Source organism: Leptinotarsa decemlineata, unplaced genomic scaffold (assembly GCF_025532065.1).
Source record: "Leptinotarsa decemlineata unplaced genomic scaffold, Ldec_3_MD MMD2_tig00026299_RagTag_RagTag, whole genome shotgun sequence".
Lineage (NCBI taxonomy): Eukaryota > Metazoa > Arthropoda > Insecta > Coleoptera > Chrysomelidae > Leptinotarsa > Leptinotarsa decemlineata.
In genome coordinates this window covers 19,870-47,196 of record NW_027412676.1, presented here as the reverse complement: position 1 = coordinate 47,196, position 27,327 = coordinate 19,870, and the positions used below count along the sequence as shown (strand labels likewise).

Genomic DNA, 27,327 nt, shown 5'->3' with positions numbered 1-27,327 from the left:
TTGATAAAATATTTCTACTTCTCAATCATTAAACAAGAAACTTGGGAAATTTCCAATAGCATTTCTATGAATGGTGTATGTTTCAATGTTTGTAGTACAAACCCAATGAGAAGCATTTATTTTCGTGTAATTCAATGTTCATATGGAAGCAGTAATTCCGAAAAGGTTTCTTCTGCCAATTTGTATGCGAAATAAACTCATGTATATGCTCTACATATTTTTATAAATGGTTTTTATCATAGTTATTCTATTTGGACCTTTTTTAGAATTGTTGGTGGGGGGTGCCACCTGTTGAATGATCAAATCGATTCAGTTTACTAACCGGTTTTCAAATTAGCACATCCGCATTGTACATTGTAAATTTAGGTACTCAGTCAAGCCACATACCTCTATTATTACCTACAGGGGTGCTATATAAGAGCTAATGTAATAAACCATTGTTAGTTTATTGTATAGGTTCGAAAATGTCCTTATAGGACGAAACTACAGTAAAACATAGGAAGTCTCAATTCTCTTTTCACCTTTTTCATTTACTATATTTTGTAGAAATCCTGTGAAAGATATCTGAGTCAATTCCATAATAAATGTTTGGAATAAAAACTGATAGAGAAAAGTGTTTTCTGTATAATTCAGTATTCATATGAAAGTATTTGTTTCAAAAGTAAATTCCTTTCGTGTAATTCAATGTTTCTATGAAATTAGCTGTTTCGAGAGGGTTTTTATTTCAGTTTATGTCTGAAAGTTACTTATTTGCATGATCTTTGTATAGAGTTCCTTTTTTGAAATTGATTAGGAAGCCAAAATTTTTCTTTCTCAACAAAAATTCACTTGTTTTATTTGAAAAGTTTCAATATGAATTATATGAACAACTATAATAGAGTACATTGATCGCACAATTGAATTTATATCTTCATATCATTTCGTGAATTTGAAACAAAAGTAGTGTTTCAACACAGCTATCATCCGTTTTTCGTATTCCTCTTCGTTGAAAGAGATATCAAACATATCCTCCTTATCTCTTCCATCACTATCTTCTTCAAGGATAATCCTTAGAAACGTCATTATCCAAATCATGGGAAAAATTGCATATTTATACCAATGTTCCTTGAGAACGGAAAATGGAAATAGCTTTTCTGCATCACTGCCAAGTTCTCTGAGAAAATCTGTTAACGCCGAATAGTAGTACGTAATGAGTTCCTCAAAGTGAGACAATTCTTCTTGAGATGAAACGGTGTATATGAAGAGGGACAAATCCAAAATAGGGGAATGCATCGATGCGAGTTGCCAGTCGATGATAGCAAGTTTTGTTGGTTTTGTTTCATTTGGCTGCAAAACAAAAAATGATTTAATTTTTTTTGAGTATTTGCACTAGTACTCTGTGCGAGGTACACTTGGTACACAACTACAAACTTGAAGGGGTGGACGTGATTGAAGAATGAAGTCAAATTAAAGTGGTGTATCGAATCCCAAAAATTGATGTTACAAAAGTACCATTATTTCAAACAACGGCACACAGTCACCGACCACAGTAGGACCAGCATGATAATTAGAACTTTTGTCATTAATGAAATTTCGTGAAGTCTTTCTGAAAATAAGCCAGATGAATAACAGAAAAATAGTCACTCTTTTCGCCCGTGATATGAAGTTCAAGTAGAGAGTTGATAATTTTTTGGATCAGTAAAAATCAAGATAGGAGTCCGTTTTTATTGAACTTCTACAGTCATTATTTTCTCCTACTGATTTCATTCACCATCTATTGATTCATCGATCAAATATCACCATACTCAAATTAAACTCTTCAAAAATGAATCATTTATTTAGAAAATATATTAAAATTGATGTTATCAACGGAAAAGATGAAAAAGTTGTTGATAGCGTCCTGAAGAATATTTATTAATTAGTTTATTGAAGGGTGATGATGTGAGTCTGAAAAATATTTACGTCGACTTACAATTATGGAGTATATTTCAAGATAGTGTAACCTGGAATTCAGGGACAGAAAATGACACCAATATATATCCTCAAATATTTTCACCGTACATTTTTTTTTATGAAAGAGATTGGGCAGATCAAAATCTTCAGATGATGTGGTGCTGCAGGTTTTTTCGGGTTTTCCTGCAGCTGAAAAAGCAAATACACCACTGGAATCAATGAAGTCGCCTCGGAGCGCCAAATAATTTTCATTGTTTCATAATTTCATGATTTGTATTACTTCCTTTGAATAATAATTATTAACGAATTTTCAAATCTATTTCAATTCAATCAGTATGGAAAATTTCAATATCAAGGTATTTAGTAGTTCATAATATCACTATTAGTCGATTTCTTTTTCATATTATTTCTGTGATAAAATAAACTAAACAAAATACCGCTCCTGAGAGTCGTCGACTCAATGAGATTTTTCAGTAATTATACTATGTGCCCAATTGATTTTTAGATCAGTTCCGGAGTTGTTCGAAAAGTATTGAACTTCGCCAATTTATCTTGAATTTTTTTTCTGAAGTAATTCAAGAAATTATAAAATAAAAAACGTTTTCTCATTGCCACCTTTTGAGCTATACGAAGTATCAGCAATTTGACTTTTTTATGTACCGGATCTGTTCTGAAAGCATTTCCATTGTATTCATTTTTTAATTTGTCATGCACTATTTAGAACCTTCGGTGTAGTAATGAATATTACTGGAGTTTTTTTTCCAACACCAAACCGTTATTTTAACACCTCGACACGTGTTTCGATCACCAAGTGATCATCTTCAAGAGGAAGATCAAACTGGTTTGACCTTTCTCCTGAAGATGAACACTTGGTGATCGAAACACGTGTCGAGGTGTTAAAATAACTGGTTTGATCTTTCTCTTGAAGATGATCACTTGGTGATCGAAACACGTGTTGGGGTGTTGAAATAACTGTTTGGTGTTGGGAAAAAACTCCAGTAATATTCATTTTTAATATTCAGACCACAATATTATTGTGCTTGCCTCCATTTTTGACCCCACGTATGCGATATTCTAACAAAAATGGTCGGGAGTGTGACAGAAGAAACGAGGCGCTCGATGTCCTACGAACGGTTCAAGTGATGCATAACAGTTGACAATTCTCTCATACTGGCCCTGCTAATTTCGAATATAATGTATACAATATAATACAATGTCAAAACATTTATCGATCACATTTTAATGAAAACTCTCGACCATCATACAAATGTTAACTGCAAAATTATTCAATAATTAAAAAAAATTAAAAGGATTTGGAAAAGCTGAATACACTTATTTGAATTAATGAATCGAAGAGGTTTTGTATTAAAGTGTATAATATTTTAAAATTCTTGCAAAGCGCTTTCGACTTTCGTCATCATCAGTGCTCACTTGTCAGGCAACAGGAAGTATCAAGATAAGTGAATTGTACATTGTAATATTTGAATTATATAAAACAAAATAGGCTTATAGACAAGAAAATACATTTTTGGATTGAGGCCATGTGGTTCAGTCAAAGTATCTTATGACGAAAGTCGAAAGCGCTTTGCAAGAATTTTAAAATATTATAGACTTAAATACAAAACCTCTTCGATTCATTAACATTAATTAAAAAAAAATTGTTTATTCAGAAAATGAAAAAAAATTACTATTTTATATTTCCCTAAGCAGCGGAGTAATAAATCGTTTACAAGTAGCTTATCCATTATTATCAAACTTAATTGGGTTAGAAAGTGAGAAATTCAGTATTTATTTTGAACATTCGATGTTGTTTCATAACTTGATATAACAAAACTCAGAAGACTTTCTATAGTTATATGTATACGATGAGTAACAAAAATATGGAGCACTTTCATGATAATTTGGGTTATTTTTATTAAACACCTGAATTGTTTTTACTTTTGAATTTCGATTGAGATTTTCAAAATTTGGCAATGAAAAAGATTTTCTGAATTATCACATACCTGTAGAGCTTACCTGATTGAATCAGGCATAATTGAGATATTTTCAATTTCCAAACAGGTAGCCTTATTACCTGAAGCATATGAAGTAATGCGTTTCAATCAGTGTTGTTAGTGTTAAACTATACTGCCAAGCAGGAGTGATTACAGGAGAAGGGATAGTAGCTTGGCGGGAGAGCAACTCCTTGTATTTTCGACCTAATGGCCTAAGACCCTACTGGGTGACTTCAGAAGATAAACGACTTGTTTTAAACAATTCAGTTACCGCCAAAGAGCAAATCAAAGACTGGGTCTCCAAAATGTTCTAACTTGTAGAGAGGTGCAATGTTATGCCACTAACGCCTCTGAACTTTATGTTCGTGCCGTTCGTGGTGACGTTAAAAATATATAATCATGGAATATGTTACTTATAGAATGCTGAATTCTTCGAAAATTGATACTTTTAAACGAATATAGCAGATTTTTTCAATGTTAGGAATTCAATAATGAATCAAAAAGGGTATTTTCATCCTTGATTTCGATAGTTCCGAAGATATTTCAATTATATGGTATATATGTAGTGAGAAATGAAAACGGTGACGTCTATGATATATTTCTCTCTTGAGAATTCTATAATCAAATATTCCCAACAATAATAAATCAATTTCTGAGTCAGTTTCAAAATATTCAGCATTTTGTATAACATTTCATCAGGTGGTTTTCTTTTTATAAGCCAGACAGTATCAGTAGTATGAACGTTGATTGCGAGGACAAAGGTCCTCGGAGACTCAGCAAGGACTTTCAGCGGTTATTTCTCCACGATGAAATCAAGATTTAGCGAAAGATTGAATGCACTCTAATTTTATCTGAAATTGAATAGTGATAGTATATGACGATAAGAACGATGGTGCTCATTATCTAGATTTTTCTGAATTTACTTTATACCAGAGTAAGTATTAGCACGAATATAGTTGTAGACAAGTTCAGATATTGGCTTGTGAATTTTTGGAGTGAATGAAGCTATCGGGAGTAGGAACTACTGTCATTATGCTTTGACATTCAGTGAACTGTGAAATCAAATTGACTGTGGCTGCACAAGTTTCAATTTGGAATTTGTAATATATATTTCAGATTTTTCTGAATGAGTCATTTCGATAGATGAAGGAATGATTCATATTATTTTTTATATTCTATTAAATCATATTATATTCTATTATACTATAATATTCTATCTTACAGTATTATTTATATACTCATATAGTCATTCATGACTCCAACCGTAGTTTATTGAAAAATGCAAGTATCGTTATTCATGTCGATTCTATCAGAATCGACATAAATGGGTATAAGTGTGGATGATTCAAATATTGAAACAATAGAAAATGATATTTGTAATGAAAGTCGAAGTGAAAAAGTTGGAATGATCAATATCTCATGGTCGATGATCATTTATCCTCACTTTTCAAGATATTGGGATTATCTCAGGCAGTGCTGTTTCGATCTGTCATGAAACTCATTCATTATAGGTCTCAATTATGAATGGAACAAATATCGAAAAATCAATATTTTGAACCTGAAACCATAATTATATATTTTCAGTTCATATCCAAGAATAACGACTTCAAATAAATCAACCATTAATCGTGATCACGTAGGTTACAGGAGAATTCAATACATATCCTGAAAAATCAACAAGATGAAACGAAGAGTGTTTCAAATGAAATAAAAATAAAATTGACATCATTCACTTCTGAGGTTGCCATGAAGAAATCAATAATTTTTCTCAATCAGCATCACCAGATACTTATTCATAAATTGTTCCCTATACGTTTCCTACAGTTTTTTATCATTATTATTGGAATACTCCATGAATGATATTCTGTTGGTTGCCTTGAAACATCATTATTATTTATTCATTACTGTCAACGGATAACCAACCTTGAAAATTTGTTGCGAAAGTTTTATAAAAATGAAAAACTACATTAATGACATCCAAATCTTCAAAAAAAAATCAATAAAACTACAAATTATCTAGTTCTTTGTCTCCTTAGGCAGGTGACATACTTCGCGATTTCTGAATGGTTTTTCCAGCGCGGTTTCAGAGCGGAAATTGCTGGGTAAAAATCACTACAGTGAGTACCTGACAGTGTCCGCGATTTCGGAGCGATTTCCTGGCAGTCCAAAAAAATATTCTCTTGTCGTCCTCTAGTATCGTTCGCGCCTTCAAAGCAACCACTATGAAGTCTGCTGCTGCTGTTGCTGCGAAATTTCACCAACAAATGGTGGTATTCCTTAGCGTTTTGGAAGCAGAAGACGCTCTTGCTGGAAGACGCCACCCAAGAAGGTATGACGTGCACCCGTACCACTGAAAGAGGAACCAGGAAGGTAGGTTTTCTGTTTTATATAAAAAATCAGAGGATATGCAGGCAAGTTTTTTACCGATTACCGAATGTCCATAAAGTCGTTCGATGAACTTGTGGCAATTGTTCGAACTTTTGCTACAGAAAGATTCCACCAGAAGAGTACCTATCAGCATCGAAGAGAGGTTTACTGTTACATTGAGGTTAGTTCAAGTTCATGAAATATTGCATTGATCACACATTTCTTCTAGCGGGAGAAATGACCAACACATATCTTATGGGAAACTTGAAAATACATAAAATCAAAATATATATTTGTAGTACGTACTTCCTTCTGTCCCTCAAACGCTACGAGTTTTTAGTTCTATGCTCGAATCGCAACTGAAAAACCGCTCAGAAATAGCCAACACTGTTCCATTCGTTTAGCTGGGTTCTCCCTCTACTTGGTCGCTCTTGCCATCCGATTATCGCTCGGAATCCGACGACCGGTCGGTTTTAGAAAATCGCAAACACTGTCATGTTCCATCTATATGCGGGTGTTGGCATGAAAATGAAAAACAGCTCGGAAACCGCGCTGGAAGAAATCGCGAACCATCTCACCGAGCTTAAGAAAGACAAAAAAGATTGAAGATTTGAAGTCAGCACGGGTTAGAAGATATGCAGTGAACATCGTCTATACCAAAGTCCGGATCGAACCAACTTCTATAATAGCGATGCTTCCATGAGTAGAATTCATTGACTAATCTGCTATTGTCTGCCAGATGTAATATGCATACTTTCCATATTTTGAAATATAATATACCAGATGTCCCACATTCAATGTTACAGGTAATGGCTCGTAAAGATATTTAGAAAAATGTTCTTCATAAATGGTACAGTTCTTTCAGGCAACTACATTTCGATACAATTTTTATTCATACGAAGTGTTTCGAATTCGGAAAAGTCTGGAATTCCCGAAATTAAATGTAAGGACTGCGATGCAAAAAATTATGGACAGACAAAAAGATCTTTCAAAATAAGATATGAGGAACACTTAGCACACCTAAAATATGGAAGACCACAAAAATTAGCACCCCATCATATTTTGCAACAAAACCATTCCATGGACTTCAGTTCATTAGAATTAGTTAGACAAGTTAACAACAACAGACATCTAGATGCCTATGAGAGTATAGAAATAAGTGAACATAATAATATTATGAATAACGATAGTGGAACAATACCTAATAGTATACTATATGACTTGTTAAAATAATATTTTATTTATTAGATTTACGCAACTATCACATAAGGACACATTGTAAAATTAATTGAAGACTAGTAGATAAGGTAATATTGTGAAATTGATTCAAGACAGTCAAGACGCAGGTTCCTGAAAGAGGTATTTATGGTATGAATAAGGATAACAGTGTAAGTATATTTAGTTTAATCTTCCTCTTGAAGATGATAACTTGGTGATCGAAACACGTGTCAAGGTGTTGGGAAAAAACTCCAGTAATAATCATTACTACACCAAAGGTTCCAAATAGTGCATCACAAGCCTATATGTAGTTACATGAATAGATTGTATGACTAATTTTGATATCACCCACTCCATGTATCATTTTTTAATTTCCGTTTCAGCATTGCCAGGTTATAACGATTGCCCAAGACTTGCCCAAAATTCATTATGGGTGTTGCAAAATCCGAAGGAAAGTCACATCCTCGCTGAAAAGTGACACTTATAATTTTATCAGTTGTGACCTGAATATTGAAACTCATGAAATGACACAAGCGGTAATTCTTGACACCGGAAAATGTGCTTTTCCTTTTTGAAATTATGCTTATTTATTGAGTAATGGCTTATATAATAATTTATGAAAGGACCCTCATTGACAACAAGGTTATGCATATAACTTGAATACATAATAAAAATTGTTCAATGTGTCTCTCAATAGATATGAGACAAGTTCAAGACGACGATTCAATTCTTCTGAATAACTCCTTTTCATCATGTTCGCTATGATGCTACCATTAAATCTTTCTCTTCGGATAATCTCGATTGGAAAGGGAAGAAGAGTGAACAGTTTATTTGAATTACCTCCATAGAAAAAATCCAGTGGTGAAAAATCTGAGAAACGGCCGACCATTAAATAGAACAATTATGATCTGTTGGAAAAATGTCCATTAACAAATTCATTCAATGGCAACCCCTGAATTATACTGCATTATACTGAATTATATACATTTTACTGCCACCTTTCTTCCGGCCTTCTGTAACTGGAATATCTTCTATCAATTCTACCACATCGTTTGGTAAAAAATCAAATATGTGACCACACTCAGATTTTCAATAGAAAATATGGACAAATAATGCGTCCATTGAACATTTCCCAACAAAAATTGTCACTCTATACGTTTTGATAAAAAAAATGTTCAATTTAAATGAAAATCCAAAATCAGTCTCACAATATAATTAAGAATTTTTGCGAAAAATTTCAAAGATCACATATTAGATTTGACTCAAAATCTGATTATATAATTACATAAAGGGTATTCTATCGAAAACAAAAAGCAACTATCGAAAAATTCGTATAGGTACAAATCACATAAAAATGTAGCTTCTCTGGAAAATGATACTTTTTATAATAATCATTTTTCTATATATCTATCAGAAACCGAGGTATTACGTGTAACATTGAATATGGGATACCCAGTATGCCTACAGTATCTTCAAACGAATCCCTTCAAGACTTTTATAAACGATTAAAACCATTCATCTTCAATATGACTAGTTTTTGACTAACAGACTTACCTTGTACTTGAACATAAAGTTGTTATTCCAAGAATCTCCATGTGTAAGAACAAAATACTTGTCTTTGGCATTCAAAACATTATTAAGAATAATTTCAGTAAGACCAGTTTCAAGAATTGATTCGATTTTTTCAAGTAATTTCACCTCATTTTTTCTTATAAGGATATCCCGTGCATATCTTGAATACTTCATCATGGTCTTCTTGGTGGAATCTTCTTGGAAATACAGCTTTGCTACGTTTGGAAGTTTCGAAGACAGTTTTTGGAATTCATCACAATTTTGGTCACGCATTGCAAATGAAACCGCATGTAGCTTGGCATATTCTTTGATCACGAATCTCTGGTGGTCTAAATCCATAGGTTTCATTCTATTGTAGAGCTGGTAGCCATTTTTTGTCAAATTCTCCAAGACGATAATACTTTGATCCTCAGATGCCAATGCTTGATAGCATTTTGGAAACGAGTTTAACAATTCAAGAGCATTAGTATCGTGTTGAAACTTTTTGAATAATGGAAAAAGTTTTTCGTAGATGAAAATCTCGCGTTCGAAGCCCACTGTCAGAAATTTGACACTGTTCTGGCCATTATATTTTGCAACAATACTCACTTCTTTAGTTTCATTATCAGAAGTAATTCCAACGATTTTGGCACAGATGATATTCGAAAGGTGACCACCAAGATTTTCATTGTTTTCTATTTCAATCCTGAATTCTCTGAAGTGTTCTTCTTCTAAAAGTTTCGAAATCCATTGACCAACTTTCTGTTCTGCTATTTCAGTGGACATGTTCATTATTAAACAGTCGGCATTCAGCTTCGTTTGAAATTATCTTCGAAATGAAGATAATTACGAAACACTGATTACGAAACAATAAATTTTTAAATTGATATGCAGTTCCAATTCCGTATCATGATAAGCAATCGAGAAATTGACAACATGTTATTTACTTCAATATTTTTGATTCTGTAAATGAGTTATGTAATGATATTGTTGGGTGAATAACATCCTCTTTCATTATTAGCCGAAACAGGGTCGGAGTAAGCCGTTATACTCTTCGGATAGTTTATAATTCATTTGATACAAAGTTTTTGAGAATGTGATGTACGAACAGTAGCATGAATGGTAATGGTTTGAATCATTAACCAATTTTGAGTTATGAATGCATGAAAATGAAAACTACTGCACTGGTTGCTGTCGTAGCTCGTGGTAACAAAACATTGAAGACAAACCATGGAATTTGTCATGAAATGAAAAATGTTCAGAATTTTTTGTTTTTTTTTTGAGTATCGTCAAACTCCCAGAAATTTTGAGATCTCTTCTGTAAATTTTTTATTCCAAAAATTGTATTTTAGAGATACAATTTTTGGTTCTATGCACCCACTCACTATTCTCCACAGAAGCAAGCAAAACATTTGAAAAAATGATCACTCTTATGAAAATGGTGATGAATTAAGCCAAAATAATACATTTCTTATACTCGTTAGTAATTTTAATACCCAGAAATTATATACCAGCAATTGTATCAAGATGCACGAAAATGTTATGATCTTCAGAATTTTTTAACAACTTTACATATCAGCACCCGTTTTACAGTTTTGCGTTCACAATCAGTGAATGATAAATACAAATCAAGACTTGTTCAGAGACGTATTCTCGTAATGAGGTATTCAAATATTTCAAATTCATTTCATAATTAATAGTAGAATATTCGAAAAGAAAAAGTTTAAAAAATTCTTATACTTATTACAATTTTCAATTTGATTTCATTACAAATTCCAATGAATACAGAAATACCATTTGATAGGAGGTTATATATTTTTTTATATATATATATATATATATATATATATATATATATATATATATATATATATATATATATATATATATATATATATATATATATATATATATATATATATTTCTTTGTATTTTGTTTCCTATCAATGAAAGCAATTCTTTTTTTTTCACCGTAGTGTGCGCTGGTCAGGACCTATCCCCCGAAGGCCCGATACATTCGGTTCGGGAGGGCGCGCCAGCATCATCAACCAATGACCACTCCCCACACTGTGGGGTAAGTGATCATTGAGTCCAATAATCATGTGCAAGCAAGAACAGTGAGCCAAGAATGACAGCCATCTGCATCTGTGTGGCTAAGATTTCTGCCTTTGTGCGGCAAGCCGGTATCATTTTAAGATTCGAGACTAGACAGGGCATCATTCCACCAAGGACTCCAATAATCAGAAAAACCATCTTGACAGAGTTCGAAGGGAAAATCTCGATATTTCACCCGTTTTTCCTCCTCTTTTCGGACGATATTCGTCTCGCCAGGAGCTGAAAACTCCATGACAAATATCGTCTTGCTCTGGTGGTCGAGAAAGACTGCATCAGGCTTATTAGCTTGTATGAGCCTGAGGGTGGGGAACGAATAGTTCCAATAAATTCGGCACTTCTTGATCTCTACAACGGATTGAATATCCCTCGGAGCGTAGGGCAACATCGGTGTCTCGTCAGTACCGTAAGAGTACGGTCGCCTTATGTCGATGGATATAGGCCGAGACCGCATATGCTGATCATGCTGATAGCAAGTGCATTAGGGTCTCGGGCGCCTCGCAGCAGCCCTGCACCTTGTGTTAGGAACCTCTATACCCATCACGCAACTGAGGTAGACTAAGGTGTTGAAAAAACCATCTTGGCAAGCCATAATAAACCCCTCAGTTTCCGACTTCAGCCCACTCGACCTGAGGAAACCGAAAGTCAGGCGCTTTGATAAGCCAATGTCTTCAATGTTATTGAAGAAGACCCCATGCATTGGCTTATTCTTGTATTCCCGCAGAAGTGAGGTGATCTCTGCGGCTTTTATATGAGCTTTTTGCTGAACGAGTTACAACTCGGTGACAGAGTTGTAACCCGAATTGAAATGCTCCAATTCCTGCTCTCTCATGGTTACGGACCATGCAGAGAGCAGAAATTCATTCCCGAATTTCATACCGATTGCATGCGTATACTCTTCCACCACCCTCAAGGACTGATGGAGATCCTTCTCTCCAGAGGCCTAAAGTTTAAGATCATCCATATAAAACAAATGGGTGACCTTGTGCCTCCGGTTTCCGGGGGTGTCACAGTTATACCCTCGAGTATTTCTGAGCAAACCTCGACAAACCAATCCGAAATCGGCTGCTCTCCGTCCAGCCTTGAGTTGAAAACTCAAGTACCCACCGCCTGAACTGGTGGCAGTAAAATGTACCTTATATTTTCCAGAGATACTCGGGCATGACAATTGACTACAAAATTATTTGAAATATCTCCAAAACTGTGGCGACAACCTGGATATGTTATGATTTTTTGTATATGGTAGTCGAACCCAAAAAGAAATAATGGTTATGTAGGCAATTTCTGCATATATTACTGCATCTTTTCAGGTAACACGAGATTGTCGACGTGATAGTATTCAATATGGACCGATCAACTTTGCAGATAATGCAAGTCGTGAAGCGAAAAAATCGTCTATCATCTATGGAATGAAAAAGTTTATGAACGGGACCACAAGAATACCGGGTGTTAACATTCAGATTGCTAATACGCTTGATCATTTTTCAACGAATTCAAAGATTCACATCAAATGCTTGTCTCGTTCATTCTTGTCTAAGGCGGAGGTGGTGTGTGGAAATTTCATATCCAGATTGTTTTCTTTTCTCACCTTTTTTTTCCTTCCGCTCTCATTCAAACTTCAAACTATCTAAGATATAATTGATATAGTACCACATATAGCGAACAAGAGCAGCTCAATATCAAAGATTGCTATCTCCAAAAAAAGAAGGTTCAACACCTGACGAAATTTCAACACAATTGTTCTCAAAATAACGGCAGTCTTCTACAAGTTGTTCAGCTACTCACGAACTCTAGTAGTATTTCCTCTCATAGTTCCAAAATAACTCCATTCTAATCAGTCCAAGAAGAATATATTAGCTTCTCAAGATCAATTTGCCAGTAATCCGAGGTTTCCAGAACTATGCATAGGATTATCAGACTAGTTTCAACTTTTCTTCGATGTTCCATGCTATCATAGTTACTTGCGATGTTTGGGATTCCAGTCAGGACTGGACTGACTGACTGACGTCAGGTGTAGCTGACGTGCAAAAATCCTCACATGGAAAGGACTCTCAAGGTGAGAGTCTTGCACTTTGACTATTCGACTACCTCAATAACGATGAAACAGCAGAGCACATACTTTGTGCCTGCCCCGCTGGGGACCAAATCAGGTTTTTAGAGTTCGGCAGAGCCGTACTCTTGCCATCTGACCTGAAAGACCACTCACCATACAAACTAATCGGCTTCGTTAAGAAGCTGGGTTTATTTGGTCGAGTGTGAATAGGTATGAGTCACAATAAACCGTTGTGATTTGCGGTGGATGGTCGAATAGACCCACTCACTTTGGACCTAACCTAACCTAACCTATTATCAGAGAACTCTGAGAGATCATTACATTTTGCCATTGCACTTTATGCAAGTCTGCATTATGAAAAATAAACTCTGGTTCGTATTTAGGGTTGTAATATGTTTCGTATTGAGCTATTTGACTAAATTTTTTTAAATTAGTATATTAATGGAATGCTCGTTCAGGTCATTCAAATTTTTCAAATACTTCAAGGGATCTGATGGTATTCCATGTAGCCTTGAAATTCTTCTGTCGAAGTACATACTTAGGATGAACAGTTTTTTCACGACATACAGCACTAGAAACGTAGTTCAAGGTCCCGGAGTTCTCATTCTATTGTATCATTCTCATTGACAGTGACTGATGATTACGAAGCATTTTAGCAAAAATGTCTCGCTTTTATAATAATACTTTCATGGACACTTTAGGTGCTTCGAGTTCTGAAGAGTAAGTGAGTTTTACAATCAGCTCTGAAGCAATGCCGATTTGGTGAAAGAAACGTACCTATATAAAGTGTCAGTTTTTGTCCGGTATGGTTTCTCACTATTTAATTAAAACTTTTTATTATTACAACATATTTCATTATCACAAATGATTTTTTCATTCATTCTAAATGAACCATCAAATGATTCCTACAAAAATATATTCTTGAATAACATCAACAGTATCAGTTCGTTATAGCTTTTTCATCATGGCTTTATCTGTGTTTCAGATCCTGATCTTGTTCTCCTATTTATTGGATTCAGTATAATTGTCAACTTTCTGAATGCATCGATTAAATGTTCTGAACTTCTCGTCCTTTCATTTGTAAATCATAGATTATACCGCTAATTAGGTTTCAATCTCAATATATCACGTTCATAATCTTTTCCAGAGTTCCAAATGAAATGGAAAAATATAATATATGTTTAATGAAATCGATGAAATAGTACAACTACATCGACTGACAATTCTAATGAATTATTTCTACAATTCTACAAATGATAGTGGAAAGTTATCGGATACAGTATATTTCAACTTAACACAATCATTTTGTTATTATCCTCCATCTCTACTATTCAAACCAACCAGATATAGAAGGGCAATGTTTTCCTAACTTAGGCAAAAATAATGCTACATGTGAAGCTAGTCTGTGGAATTTTTCTTTCATTCAATTATATTGTTTTATGTCAAATGAACACTTCTCGCTAGAACGCACAAGTGTATAACACTTTTCTTGACGCGCGTTTCATCAGCTTTGTAAAGATAGATTATTTCATAACGAAAATATGTTTGGTTGAAAGCTCATCGATTGAAATGTTCAATTTCTGGTTTGAAACATGTGGTTTGAATGAATTTATTTTACCCAATAGATAGCAAATTCCCCATTAATTTTTTGAATTTGTGTTCACCAGAACAATGATGGTGAATGTAAATGTAATTAGAATCAACCTCTCCAGTATTTTTCTATATCATCGATGCTCGAACAAACTTCAATTCCCCTAAATTTATTCGCTAACAACATTTTACGTCTTCTAAATATCATTCACTTGAATCGATAGGAGAGATCCATTTTTGGGAAAGGAAGATTTTGGCATTCTATTTTTAATCTTTACACAAAAAAAGTGTGAAACCTCCAAACAGAGATAGAAAGCATTCAATTCCAAAATAAATACTTCACAAAGATGTGTAGATCATGCAAAAAAATTACTTTCAGACACAAACTGGAAGAAAAAAACAAATACTTCTATATGAATTCGATTTATACAAGATATTCTCTATTCAGTTTGTACTTCAAACACTCTTTATGGAATTGAGTCACATATCACTCACAGGATTGTTATACTATATAGTATATGGGAAAGGTAAAATTTCACTCACATGTAACACTGTCATCCTTAATAGCGGACATCGATGTTTCAAAATAAGGCACTTGTCTTGCCTCTTTAGCACCAATCTGAAATTGGTTGTTTTCTTTTATTGGAAGTTTCCCACATTTTTTGGAGAGGTAAAAAGCAAGAACTTTTTTTCTCAACAATTCAGCCCTTTTGAAAATATATCCCTTTCAATCTGAACAGGATTTTTATGGCTGGAATTGAATTGAATAAGCGAATGAATATCTACTCATGTCATCGTGATATGAGTCGATTCAACTCATTCATGACATGAAGTCGTAGTGTCATGAATTGTTTCAGTGCTTCATTGTGATGTTATTCAGATCGTTGCAGAAGAGGCAATAAGACATCATCGATGTTCGCCATCAAAGATGACAGTGTTTCATGTAAGTGAAATTTTCACTCTTTCATCTCTTTTGCAGCAATTATGTGAATTATATATGATTCTGAGTACAAACTGAATAGAAAAAAATGTTTTTGAATAATTTAAAGTTCATATAAAAGTAGTTGGTACGAAAGTATCTTTTCATGTAATTCAATGCATATATGAAGGTAGTTGTTTCGAGATGACTGTTTCTTTCACTTTGCGTCTGAGAGTACCTAAATTCTTTGCATGATCTACACATCTTCGTCAAGAGTTAATTTTGAAAATGATTGCTTTTTTCCTTCCTTTGGAAGTTTCTCACATTTTTTGAAGTAAAGCAGAAAAGTAGAAAGCCACATTCTTCCTTGCCCATCTTCAACTTCAATCCATATTGAAAAAAGTAATAGGAACAGGGAACAGACTGAATAGAGTTGTTTTCTCCCGTAAATTATTGTTTCAGAGCAAATGCGATAGAGATGCCTTATAGTTATGCAACTAATTTCACTTCAATTCATCTCTAGTCTTGAGTAACTTACTCTTACTTGAATACGATGGAATAGGGTAAGAGTAAAGTTGAACAATTTTTGGAGCATTGTTTCGATATTTCACTAATCCGAAATTTCAACTGTCTAAATCACATAAATTTACTGGTTATGGGTATATCAACGTCATCTTTTTTCATATCTGACAACATATCTGAAATAAAATAAGTATTTGTGATTGTTAGCAACTTTCAATACAACATAATGTAGAAAGTCACCTCTAGTTTTGATCGAGTTACTTATCTTTCAAACATATCTACCTATTGAATATTTTGCATCTCTCATTGGCTTTTTTTCAGGAATTAGTAGATTGGTAACTCATATATACTTAATGTAAGGAGTTGAAACTAGATAGGTTAGGTTAGGTCAAACCTAACCTGTGCTCGCTCAGACTTTTTTTTTTCGATCTCGCCAAACAGAACCGTGTTTATAGATCACTCTAGTGAAATATTTCTGGTCAGATGGCGACCTAATTCATTAGTGGTTGTTTTACCAGCTTCTGAACAGAAACAGCACGTACTGTCTTCTGAAAGTCAGTAGTCAATTTGTCTTCATATAATGGTTTAGACGCAATTGGCTTGCGTATAGACTCAACAAACAATATAGGTTATGTCTGGTGCAGACTAAAAATTGTTCGGTAACAGTTTTTTGAAGATATATTGACATATAATGGGCTAATCTGCTAAAATCTTCCGGTCCAGGTATTCAGTGTTTTTTGGTAAAGCCTTAAGGGATGCCAAAGACAGGTTCTGGTCCGAGGAAATGCTTGCAGCTCCCTATCTTGCAAAGAAGTTGCATCTTAATGATCTTCGAAGTCAGTATGGCCAGCAATCCAGATCTGAGTCAATTTGTCAAATCTTCCTATTGAGGAGATTTTGTTTGGCGGTTAATTACTAACTTGAAGAGAGTCGGGTGCTGAAAGAGCCGTTTGGTTATCCGAGAACCAGGTCGTAGCTTTATGATGTAGTAGTAGTAGTAGTAGTATTTATTTTTCTTGTTTAAAAGTATAAAATTATTTTTCACAATATCTTCATACAATAACAAGAAATACGTCAGAGAAATACGTCGTAAATAAAGAGAGCGGTTTCACACTAAACTATTACACTATATGTGTTTGAAAGTATCAAATTATTTTTTTCATCATTTTATAAAAAAACAAGAAAAACGTCAAAAAACGCATTAAAAAAAGGGGCAGACTCCCTTCTAGTACGTAATAAATATATAAAAAGTTGAGCAATACACATCAGTTCCTCGTAAATGTATACACATATATACATATTAACATACATTCGTGGGAAAATGCTTAGAAGTCATCAAGTGAGTAGCAATTTTGCTCAAGTAAAATTTTTTTCAATCTATACTTGAAGCTTTTCAACGTAGGTGAGTTCTTAACTGAGTCATCCAGCTTATTGAAGAATTTCGGGCCGAGATAAAGGAAACTTTTTTGGAATAAGGTCGTTCTGTGAGTGTTGGGCATCAGAAAATCTCTATTACGGGTGATATATCTATGTTGCTGGGTTGGAAATATAAGTTTGTTCATGTAAACATAACTACACAACTCATAGATATACAAACCGGCAACTGTAAGTATTCCATGGTTTTTGAAAACGTTTCTACATGAGTCTCTCCACCCTATTCCAGCTAAAATTCTGACGGCTCTTTTTTGGAGAATAAACACTCTTTCAGCAAAAGAGCTTGTACCCCAATTCACGATTCCGTATCTTAAATGGCACAGTTTATAGTCGCATAGTACAAGCTTCATAAGACTTTTTCACTACAGAAATTAGCCATAAACCTGAGAGCATAACAGTTCTTTATTAGTTTATTACAGAGAGTATCTATGTGAGGAGTCCAAGTAAGTTTATAATCAAGAGTAAGACCTGGCATTTTGGTGGTTCCACAAGATTCAATTTGTCGATCTTCGTTTTTATATATAAAAAAAATGTCTTGAACATTGCTCATTGTGAATTTCATCAGCGTGGTTTTAGATATGTTGAGTTCAAGGTGATTATTATTTGCCCATCTTTGCACCTTTTCATACACAATTTGGGTACGATCTACTAAATTTGATGCATCTTGTGCTTTGATGATAAAGTTTGTGTCGTCCGCATATGTTATTACTTGAACTGTCGTCATTTCATGAAAATAACTCATCAAATCATTTGCATATATCAGGAATAGTATAGGCCCAAGAATGGAACCCTGAGGTACCCCATATTTGATTTTTGCCAAATTGCTAACTTTATCACCAATCTTGACGCTCTGAACTCTGTTTTCTAAATAAGACCTCATCAAATTCAAGGCAACATCCCTCATACCATATCTTTGCAATTTCCGTAGTGGCAGATCGTGGTTCACATAATCAAATCCTTTTGAAAAGTCTATGAACAAACCGCAAATACTTAATTTGCCATCGAGTGCATTTATTATATGGTCGTTAAACTGGTAAAGTGCTGTCTCTGTGCTTTTACTTTTAGTAAATCCGTGTTGATTTGGGGAAAGAAGTTTATTATTTGCGAAAAAAGACAATAACTGATTTTTGATATTCAACTCAAAAACCTTGGAGATACTTGAGAGTAGACTAATTGGCCTGTAATTTTCGTACAGGTTTTTGTCCCCTCTTTTATGCACAGGAGAGACAATTGCCATTTTCAAGATTTCAGGAAATACTCCATGTTCAGTGGAAAGGTTTATAATATGTTTTATAGGACAACACAATTCAAAAACAGATTTTTTAAGAAGATTGTTTCATATTTCATCATGGCTACTTGAGTTGGAATTTTTCAAGCTTCTAATCAACTCAGTAACATCATACTCTGTTAGAGGATGATAAAAAATTGATTGGGGACAAACCTGTATGTTATCAACTATATAATTGAGGTTTGTATTTTGTTGGACCACATATTTGGAAAATTGTATATTGAAATTATTTGTAACTTCGCTGTCTGGGAGTCGAATACCATTCTGGTGAATTTTAACTTCATTTGATGGGTTCTCCCCTTTAATTTTGTGTATCATTTGCCACATAGATTTCGATTTATTTTTTGAAGCATTTATGTGCTCATCTACATATCGTTTGTGAGTAGACTTCAATTTCTCTCTGTAAGTCTGTGTTATTTTTTTGCTCATTTCTGTGTAGTTTTCATTTACTTTAGTACATTTCGAATAAAATATCATTTGGTTTTTTAATTGTTGGAGTTCTGGTGAAAGGAAGTTAATATTTTTAGATTTTTTCCCTGGATTTTTGATACATATCACTGGAGCTAATTCAATATATTATTGAAGAGTAGTATTAAAACACTTGTAGGCCTTGTTTGGGCATGTTTCTATGAAAATGTCATCCCACGATTCATTTTTTATTAATGTTCTGAAAGTTTGAATGCTTTCTTCTGAAAAAACTCTATGATATCATCTGGAGAAATTATCAACTTTTTTATGCATGTTTTCTATTTCGATTATAATCAATTGGCCATAATGATCGGAGATACCGAAATCTTGAACCGATACGTCATATTTGAAGTTTTCCTCAACAGTAAAGTTATCCAAGCAAGTGCTAGTTTTAGCTGTTACCCAAGTGGGTTCATTAATGGTATATTTCAAGTTGAAACATGCCAATTGATCGCGAAATATAGTTAAATCCCTAATATCGGTACTGAAATCTATATTAAAATCCCCCCCCCCCTGTATCACATTATTATATTTATCTGCCAATAATGTAAGTAGACCGTTGAAGTTACAGAGAAATGAATTGAAATTGCTGGATGGTGGTCTATAGATGCAAACAAATGCCATCTTGCTCTTTTTTGACATGATACCACTCTAGAACCCCTTCTATACAGAATTCACTCAGATCAATAATTGATGTATCTAACTTACATTCATCAAACTTGTGAATTGCTACTCCACCGTTTTTCGTCACACTCCTACAATAAAACGAACGATTGGGGGTTGTGAGTCTCAAAGATCGATTCCAGAATTCCATGACTTGCAATAGACTTGTACCTCACCAATGCAATGCCTAGATGGATTTCGTTCGCTCCTGAGCCCCAAAATTCTCCACAGATACTTCAAAGAGACAGACTATTGAGTCCGGCTTTGTGTTGAACCTTTTTCAAATCAATTTCAGGAAATAATCACACACAAGTTTTCCTCGACCACTAACAGCATAACTCTTGAAAAAACGTTTGTGAGGAGATTTTGGACATATTTTTGAGTAACAACAAATTAAAATTCCATAAGGAATAAAGATTCCTCTTTTGGTGCTCAGCTTTTTACTACTAGAAGTAATACAGTAGCCATTTTTTTATCCAATCAACCGCTGGATACTGTCTCAGAATGTCGATGATACTTTATCCATGACAAGTGTCTATCGCAAGTAGTGGGCTTCAGAAATGTTTTGCAATCACTTGGCTGATAACGGTAGGACTATTATCACTTTGCAAGATATCTTGCTTTCATTTTCTATTTTTTCCGCCTCTTCCATTATTCTGATCTGCACAATCTTCACATTTGTACTGTCATCGATGACATGATAGATTCAACTCATTCGTGACATGAGTTCGTAATTTTACGAATGAATTGGGTGCTTTATCTTTTAATGTTTTCCAGATTGGTGCTGAAGAGACAATAAGGCAAGTGATTCATCTCGAAACATGGGATGTCCACCTGTGAGAACGATAGTGTTTTATGCAAGTAAAATTTTTTCTCTTTAATGTACTGTATTGTGAAACAATCTTGTTCAATCTGATTCAATTTTATAATAAATTTTTTGAGTACTGACTGAATTGAGAAAAGTGTTTTTTGTATAATTCAATGTTCATATGAAATTATGTTTCGTTTTGTTATGTTTCGAAATTGTTTTTTCTTTTGTGTAATTCGATATTAACGAGTATATGAAAGTAGTTTTTTCGAGATAGCTTTTTCTTCCAGTTTGTGTCTGAAAGATGATCTTTTAATTTTCGTAGAAAGTTCATTCCGAAATTGATTGTTTTTTTTTCTCTCTGTGAAAGATTCTCAAATTTTTTTGTCCGAAGATGGAGAAGTAGAAAGGCAGAGCCGTTCTAGCCCAAAAATTTATCTCTCCTAAAAATATACCCCACTCCAATTTGGATATTGATATTAAAATGAATATTTACACTCATTAGTATCGATGAGCAGAACAAAATAGTTCGACAGCCTAGTTGTCTTTGCAGAAAAATTTCGGTCACTTCGACAGGAGTGTTAATGAAAAAGGTTAAAGATATTAATATCACCTTAAACTCCCTAGAGCCTCGGTTTCACTCGTATTCATAATGTCGATGATACTATTGATAAGAAATATAATCTTCAAAATTTCGACAGGTTTTTTTCATCATTTGAATGTATATTTTCATCCATTTCATTTTTGGTGAACTCATTTTCTCTTTCATAGTTATCACAACATTACCCCACTACCGGAAGATACTCGACTACTGTTTATTCGTAATGAATATCAAAAATTATACATGAATTTCCACATATTTATCAATTTTTCGAAACCTTACCTTATACTTGAACATAATATTGTTATTCCAAGAATCTCCATGAACTACAACGCAATGATCAACACGATCATTTAGAACAGTATCAAGAATGATATTGGTGGGTCCATTTTCAAGAATCCAGTCAAGTTCCTTAACCAAATCCATCTCGTTTCTTCTCAACAGAATATCCCGTGCACATTTCATATACTTGGTTAGGATTTTCACAGTGGAGTCTTCTTGGAAATACAGTTTTGATACATTTGAAAGATTCTCATGAAGGTTTTTGAACTGTTCATAATTTTGGTCACGCATAGCCAGCGATACTGCATGCAGCTTGGCATACTCTCTCAGCACTACTTTTTGGTGGTCCAAATTCATTGGTTCCATTCTGTCATATAACTGGTAGCCACGTTTTTTCAAATTTTCCAAAACGATAACCGTTTGATCATTGCATGATGATGTTTGGTAGCATTTGGGTACAGAAATGAAATCTTCTTGAATCTTGAAATCATGTTGGAATTTTATGAAAACTGGGATGAGCTTTTCATAACAGAAAATCTCGCGTTCGAAGGCCACTTTGAGAAATTTGACACTATTTCGTATGTTATACTTCACAACAATACTCACTTCCTTGATCTGATTATCAGAAGTAGTTCCAACGATTCTAGCACAGATCAAACTTGAGAGGTGCCCACCAATAATTCCATCATTTTCTATTACAATGTGATAGTCTTCAAACTTCTCTTCTTCTAGAATTTTTGGAATCCATACACCAATTTTTTGTTTCATTGATGTATCACGAGACATGCTTGTTGCTAGTTGATTGAACAATTTGATGATTGAATAATGTATTGAAACGAGTGAATATCCGAATATTGAAATTCATAGAATTTTCGTGAAACTGTTGATTGAATGTTGTTTTTTTATATCACTGAGAAAACTGAATGAATGAATTCAATAATTTAAGAATTTCGAGAACTGTGTCAATATTGGTAGGCGACTATCTGCGTTATACGTTGACAAAACATTCAACTAAAAATAAACATATCAGTATGAAGTAATTTAGGCTAATTAGAATGTAGAACGGTGCGAGGACGAATGATTTTTTGTATGTTTCAACCACTGCTACGGGAAATTCATTTTCGATCGAAGTACATAACAAAATGATTTTTCATACATTTCTGTACCTATTTTATACACTGCTTACTAACAAAGTTTTTTCGAAACATTCAATAATAAATGATTTTGGGTTGAAGAACTTCATGTTTCACAACGAACTGAATAAGTCGATAACACATAAACACTATTCATGAAAATAATTAAACAATTTTCACAAATATTTTTGTGATTCCAGACGCGTTTTGCTAACAAAATCATTTTGTTATTCATCCTTCACAATAATATCCTTCGGTACTGCCAAGAGAAAGAGGGACGTAAAATCATTTCATTTTCACAGGGATTTAATTTCCTTTCTGGCAACCCTAATATTCAAACCAACCAGATATAGAAGTGCAATGTTTTCCTTACTCAGGCAGAAATAATGCTACATGTGAAGCTTGTCTGTAAAATTTTTGTTTCAGTTGTATTATTTTTGGTCAAAAAACAGCCTGTTTGAAACAGGTGGTTTGAATGAATTTATTCTACACAATAGATAGCAAATTTCCCCTTAATTTTTTAAATTTATGTTCACCAGAACAATGATGATAATTCTAAATATAATTATAATCAACCTCACCAGTAGTTTTATATATCATCGATGCTCAAACAAACTTCAATTTTTCTAGATTTATTCGTTAACAACATTTTACGTCTTCTGAATATCATTCACTTGAATCGAAAGAATGAATGAATGAATGAATGAAAGTTTATTGACTACCTTACATTACATAATGTTTGTAGTAAGTCCAAATAATATCTAAAAAGAGTACAACACATAGAGAAACAAAATAAGATAAAATTAAATTTTAAAATATAGAACACTACTACTAGCTATTGTAAAGTGTCGCAGTGGCGAGTGCATTCCATAGAAATACACTAGCGATGTCGAAAATGCTCCATGAAATCACTGACAGAATAAAAACAATTAGTTAGTAAAAATTCTTTTAAGCGCTTCTTGAATTTATTGTTTGATAGGATTTTGTATTCCTGCGGTAACAGGTTGTAAAGATTATAATTTAGAGAGTTTTTCTGTGATTTGGTTAAGCGAAAACGATCAGTTGTAATTGGCTTCAGTTGACGAAGCAAAAAAATTGAGCTGGCCAATTTACCTCGTAGGTCATTCGTATGATTTTGCCAAGATAATTTACTATCTATATTTATGCCTAACAATTTCACACTGTTTTCACTCGACATAGTGCTAGACAAACAAAAGGTGAGATTCTTTGTTTTTTCATTATTCAGTTTTAGTTTATTTAATGAAAACCACGGAAAACCAAGGAGTAACTTTTTAGGGGAGATCAATTTTTGGAAAAGGAAGATTTTGACATTCCATTTTTAATCTTTACAAAAAAAATGTGTGAAACTTCCAAAGAAAGGAAGAAAGCATTCAATTCCAAAATAAATACTTCACAAATATATGTAGATCATGCAAAGAAATTACTTTCAGACACAAACTGGAAGAAAAAAACAACTACTTCTATATGAATTTGATCTATACAAGAATTTTCCTATTCAGTTTGTACTTCAACCACTCGTTATGGAATTGAGTCACATATCACGCACAGGGTTGTTGCACTATATGTATAGTAATAATGAACAACATGAAAGTGAAATTGTCACTCTTTCATATACTATATTTTGCAGAAATTCTGTGAATGATATCTGATTCTATTCCATAACGAATGTTTGGAGTACAAACTGAATAGGAAAGAATTGAATAATTTAATTTTCATATAAATGTAGTTGTTACGAAAGTATTTTTTCGTGTAATTCAATTCATATATGAAAGTAGTTGTTTCGAGATGACTTTTTCTCTCTCTTTGCGTCTTAGAGTAAATTCTCTGCATGATCTACACATCTTCATCACGAATTGATTTTTAAATTGACTGTTTTTTTCCTTCATTTAGGAGTTTTTCACATTTTTTGTAGTAAGATGGAAAAGTAGAAAGCCAAATTCTTTCTTTTCCATCTTCTACTTCAATCCACATAAAAAAAGTAATAGGAATAGACTAAATAGAGTTGAAGCCGCGTATATGTTGTCCAACAACGCATTTAGTCAAGCTAGCGTAGAGATACGTAACATATGGAAACCTCTAATCAAGAAAAAAACGACCAACTCCTGCCAAATGGTCATCTCCCGCTAAAACCAATGAAGCGGAGAGAGGAAAGAGGGGGTAGGTGAAAGCACTCGAATGACCTATAAATAGTCAGATCTCGGAGAAAAAAATCCAATTATCACCCGAAGACGATTGTGGAAACTAACAATCGAAACGTCGTGACGTAACTTGGTTTTGAATCTTTTAGTTTTCATTTTTCAATTTTTGTTAATAATATTTTTTATTTTTTTAATATTTAGCTTTCATTGATATTTACATTTTTTATTTTTTTGGTTGTTGCTTGTATGTTATTTCTTTGTAATGTCAGTTTTTTGTTCAATAAATTTGTTATTTTCGGTTGATCTTTTTTAATTTTTTTTTTTTGGGATTTCAAGTCAATTTATATTATATTTGACAATGTCCGAAATGATGAAATACTAAATAGAGTAAATTAGGAAACACGTTAAAAGATAAGACCTCGTTAATCCTTAACTCGCAGAAGTTTCGACTTCTGAGGGTTGTCGTTCGTAGGGGTGCGACAGCTGGTTAACAGAAAAACAGATTTCAAAAAAATGTTTTTTAACAGATTATTTATTTTTTCAGGGGTATAACTATTTTGAAGGTCTGCAGGACAGCAAATTATTCTCAGTAGAAATTGTTCTCGTAATTTTGAAGGAGGACAGATATCCTTACAGGTTCGACCCCACCCTTTGAGTATGGAAAATATCTACATTCTTTTTTAAATTGAAAATAAACCTTGCAGGTCGGCAGAAATTTTTGCAGGTTGGGTCTGTCAGTTATGGATCTCGACTGGATTATTCATTTTCGACAGAAAAAATTTCAACCCCCTCCTAATAATTTCACAATTCTAAAAAAATTTAAAATACATTTTTCATTTTGCAGAAATTCTTGCAGGTCGGTTCTTTCAGACATGGATTTCGACCAGGTCGGCAGAAATTTTTTCAGGTCGGGTCTGCCAGTTATGGATCCCGACTGGAGTATCCATTATCGACAGAAAAAAATTTCAACCTCCACTTGATAATTTCAGAATTCTCAAAAAACTGAAAATACATTTTGCTGGTCCGCGGAAATTCTTGCAGGTCGGGTCTCTCAGACATGAATCTCGACCAGGTTAATCATTTCCAAAAAAAAAAATCCAACCCCCCTCCTCTGAGTATGGAAAAATTCCACATTCCTCATTAAATTTAAAAAGAAACCTTGCCGTAGCGGTTCGTCAGTATCTGGATGATAGATTTCACAGACACTGTATTGGAAGAAGAGGATGCATTGAGTGGCCCCCTCGATGTCCAGATTTATCCCCCTTGGATTAATTTTTGTAGGGCCATTCAGAAAGTAAAATATACGCCACTCAGCCAGGCTCGTTAACAGAGTTACGTCAACATATTATTACCGAATGTCGTCAAATAACCCCAGACATGCTCCAAAACGTCAGACAACGTTTTGAAACGAACTTATACTCATATATGGCAGTGAATGGAGAACTCTTCGAGCATCTACTATGAATCAATGTAGTTTGGAATGATCTTTGTGAAATTTATGCACAATTTTCAAATGTTCAAGTTATGTAACTTTTTCAATTTTTGTTCTTTTTTCGTGAATTGTTCACATTACCTTTCGAATAAAATGTGTATTGAAAAACGAAACAGTTGTTTTTCCTGCAATAGAGCGCCAAAATGAAAAGTTAAGTAGCGAATACTCACATGTCTGAATTCCTCATAGAATTACCTTTTCAATGATGTGTCACCCTTAGTACTTTCCCTTATCGAAATGTATGAGTGAATAAGGGGTGGGGGAAGAGGTATGACAGTTGCGGTTATGATAGGAAGATGTCCCCCTTGGATTACAAATCGACGTGTTTTTGCATTTTTTTTCACAACACATGTGTTTTGAAGATATTCGATCTGTTTCGTTTTCGGTGCCCCACCAGGTATTATCACAATATTCTTCACAAAACGCAAAAATTCTCTCAATTTTGAAAACTAATATTCAATTTGGATTATAGGGTTCTTCCCTATCCAGTCGAGATCCATAACTTGCAGACCCGACTTGCAAGAGTTTCTGCCGACCTGCAAGGTTTATTTTCAATTAAATGAAGAATGTGGAATTTTTCCATACTCAAAGGGTGGGGGTTGGCTTTTTTTTGTCAAGAATGAATAACCTGGTCGAAATTCATTTCTGGAAGAATCGACCTGCAAGAATTTCTTCTGACGTGCAAGGTTTATTTTCAATTTAAAGAGGAATGCGGAATTTTTCCATATTCAAAGGGTCGAG

General features: G+C 33.8%; 1 protein-coding gene across 2 annotated transcripts; it reads right to left on the bottom strand.

The window, feature by feature from the left end:
• Positions 1-803: 803 nt before the first annotated feature.
• On the bottom strand, positions 804-22,798 carry LOC111516637 (uncharacterized). Of its 2 annotated transcripts, none has more exons than XM_074180637.1 (2): positions 21,803-22,798; positions 804-1,326 (listed from the first exon to the last, which is right to left on the bottom strand). In XM_074180637.1, the coding sequence occupies exons 1-2, from the start codon at positions 22,586-22,588 to the stop codon at positions 916-918; spliced, it is 1,197 nt and encodes a 398-aa protein (XP_074036738.1). In that variant the 5' UTR covers positions 22,589-22,798; the 3' UTR covers positions 804-915. The 2 variants fall into 2 exon arrangements, with proteins under 2 accessions (XP_074036738.1, XP_074036737.1); XM_074180636.1 differs by lacking the exon at positions 21,803-22,798 and adding an exon at positions 9,066-9,986.
• Between the last annotated feature and the right edge of the window lie 4,529 nt (positions 22,799-27,327).

Excerpts from the sequence above, each read along its gene's own strand:
- LOC111516637 (XM_074180636.1), bottom strand. The coding sequence starts at position 9,854 with ATGAACATGTCCACTGAAATAGCAGAACAGAAAGTTGGTCAATGGATT. Across the intron at positions 1,327-9,065 it reads ACTTTATGTTCAAGTACAAG|CCAAATGAAACAAAACCAAC; the intron begins GTAAGTCTGTTA and ends TTTGTTTTGCAG.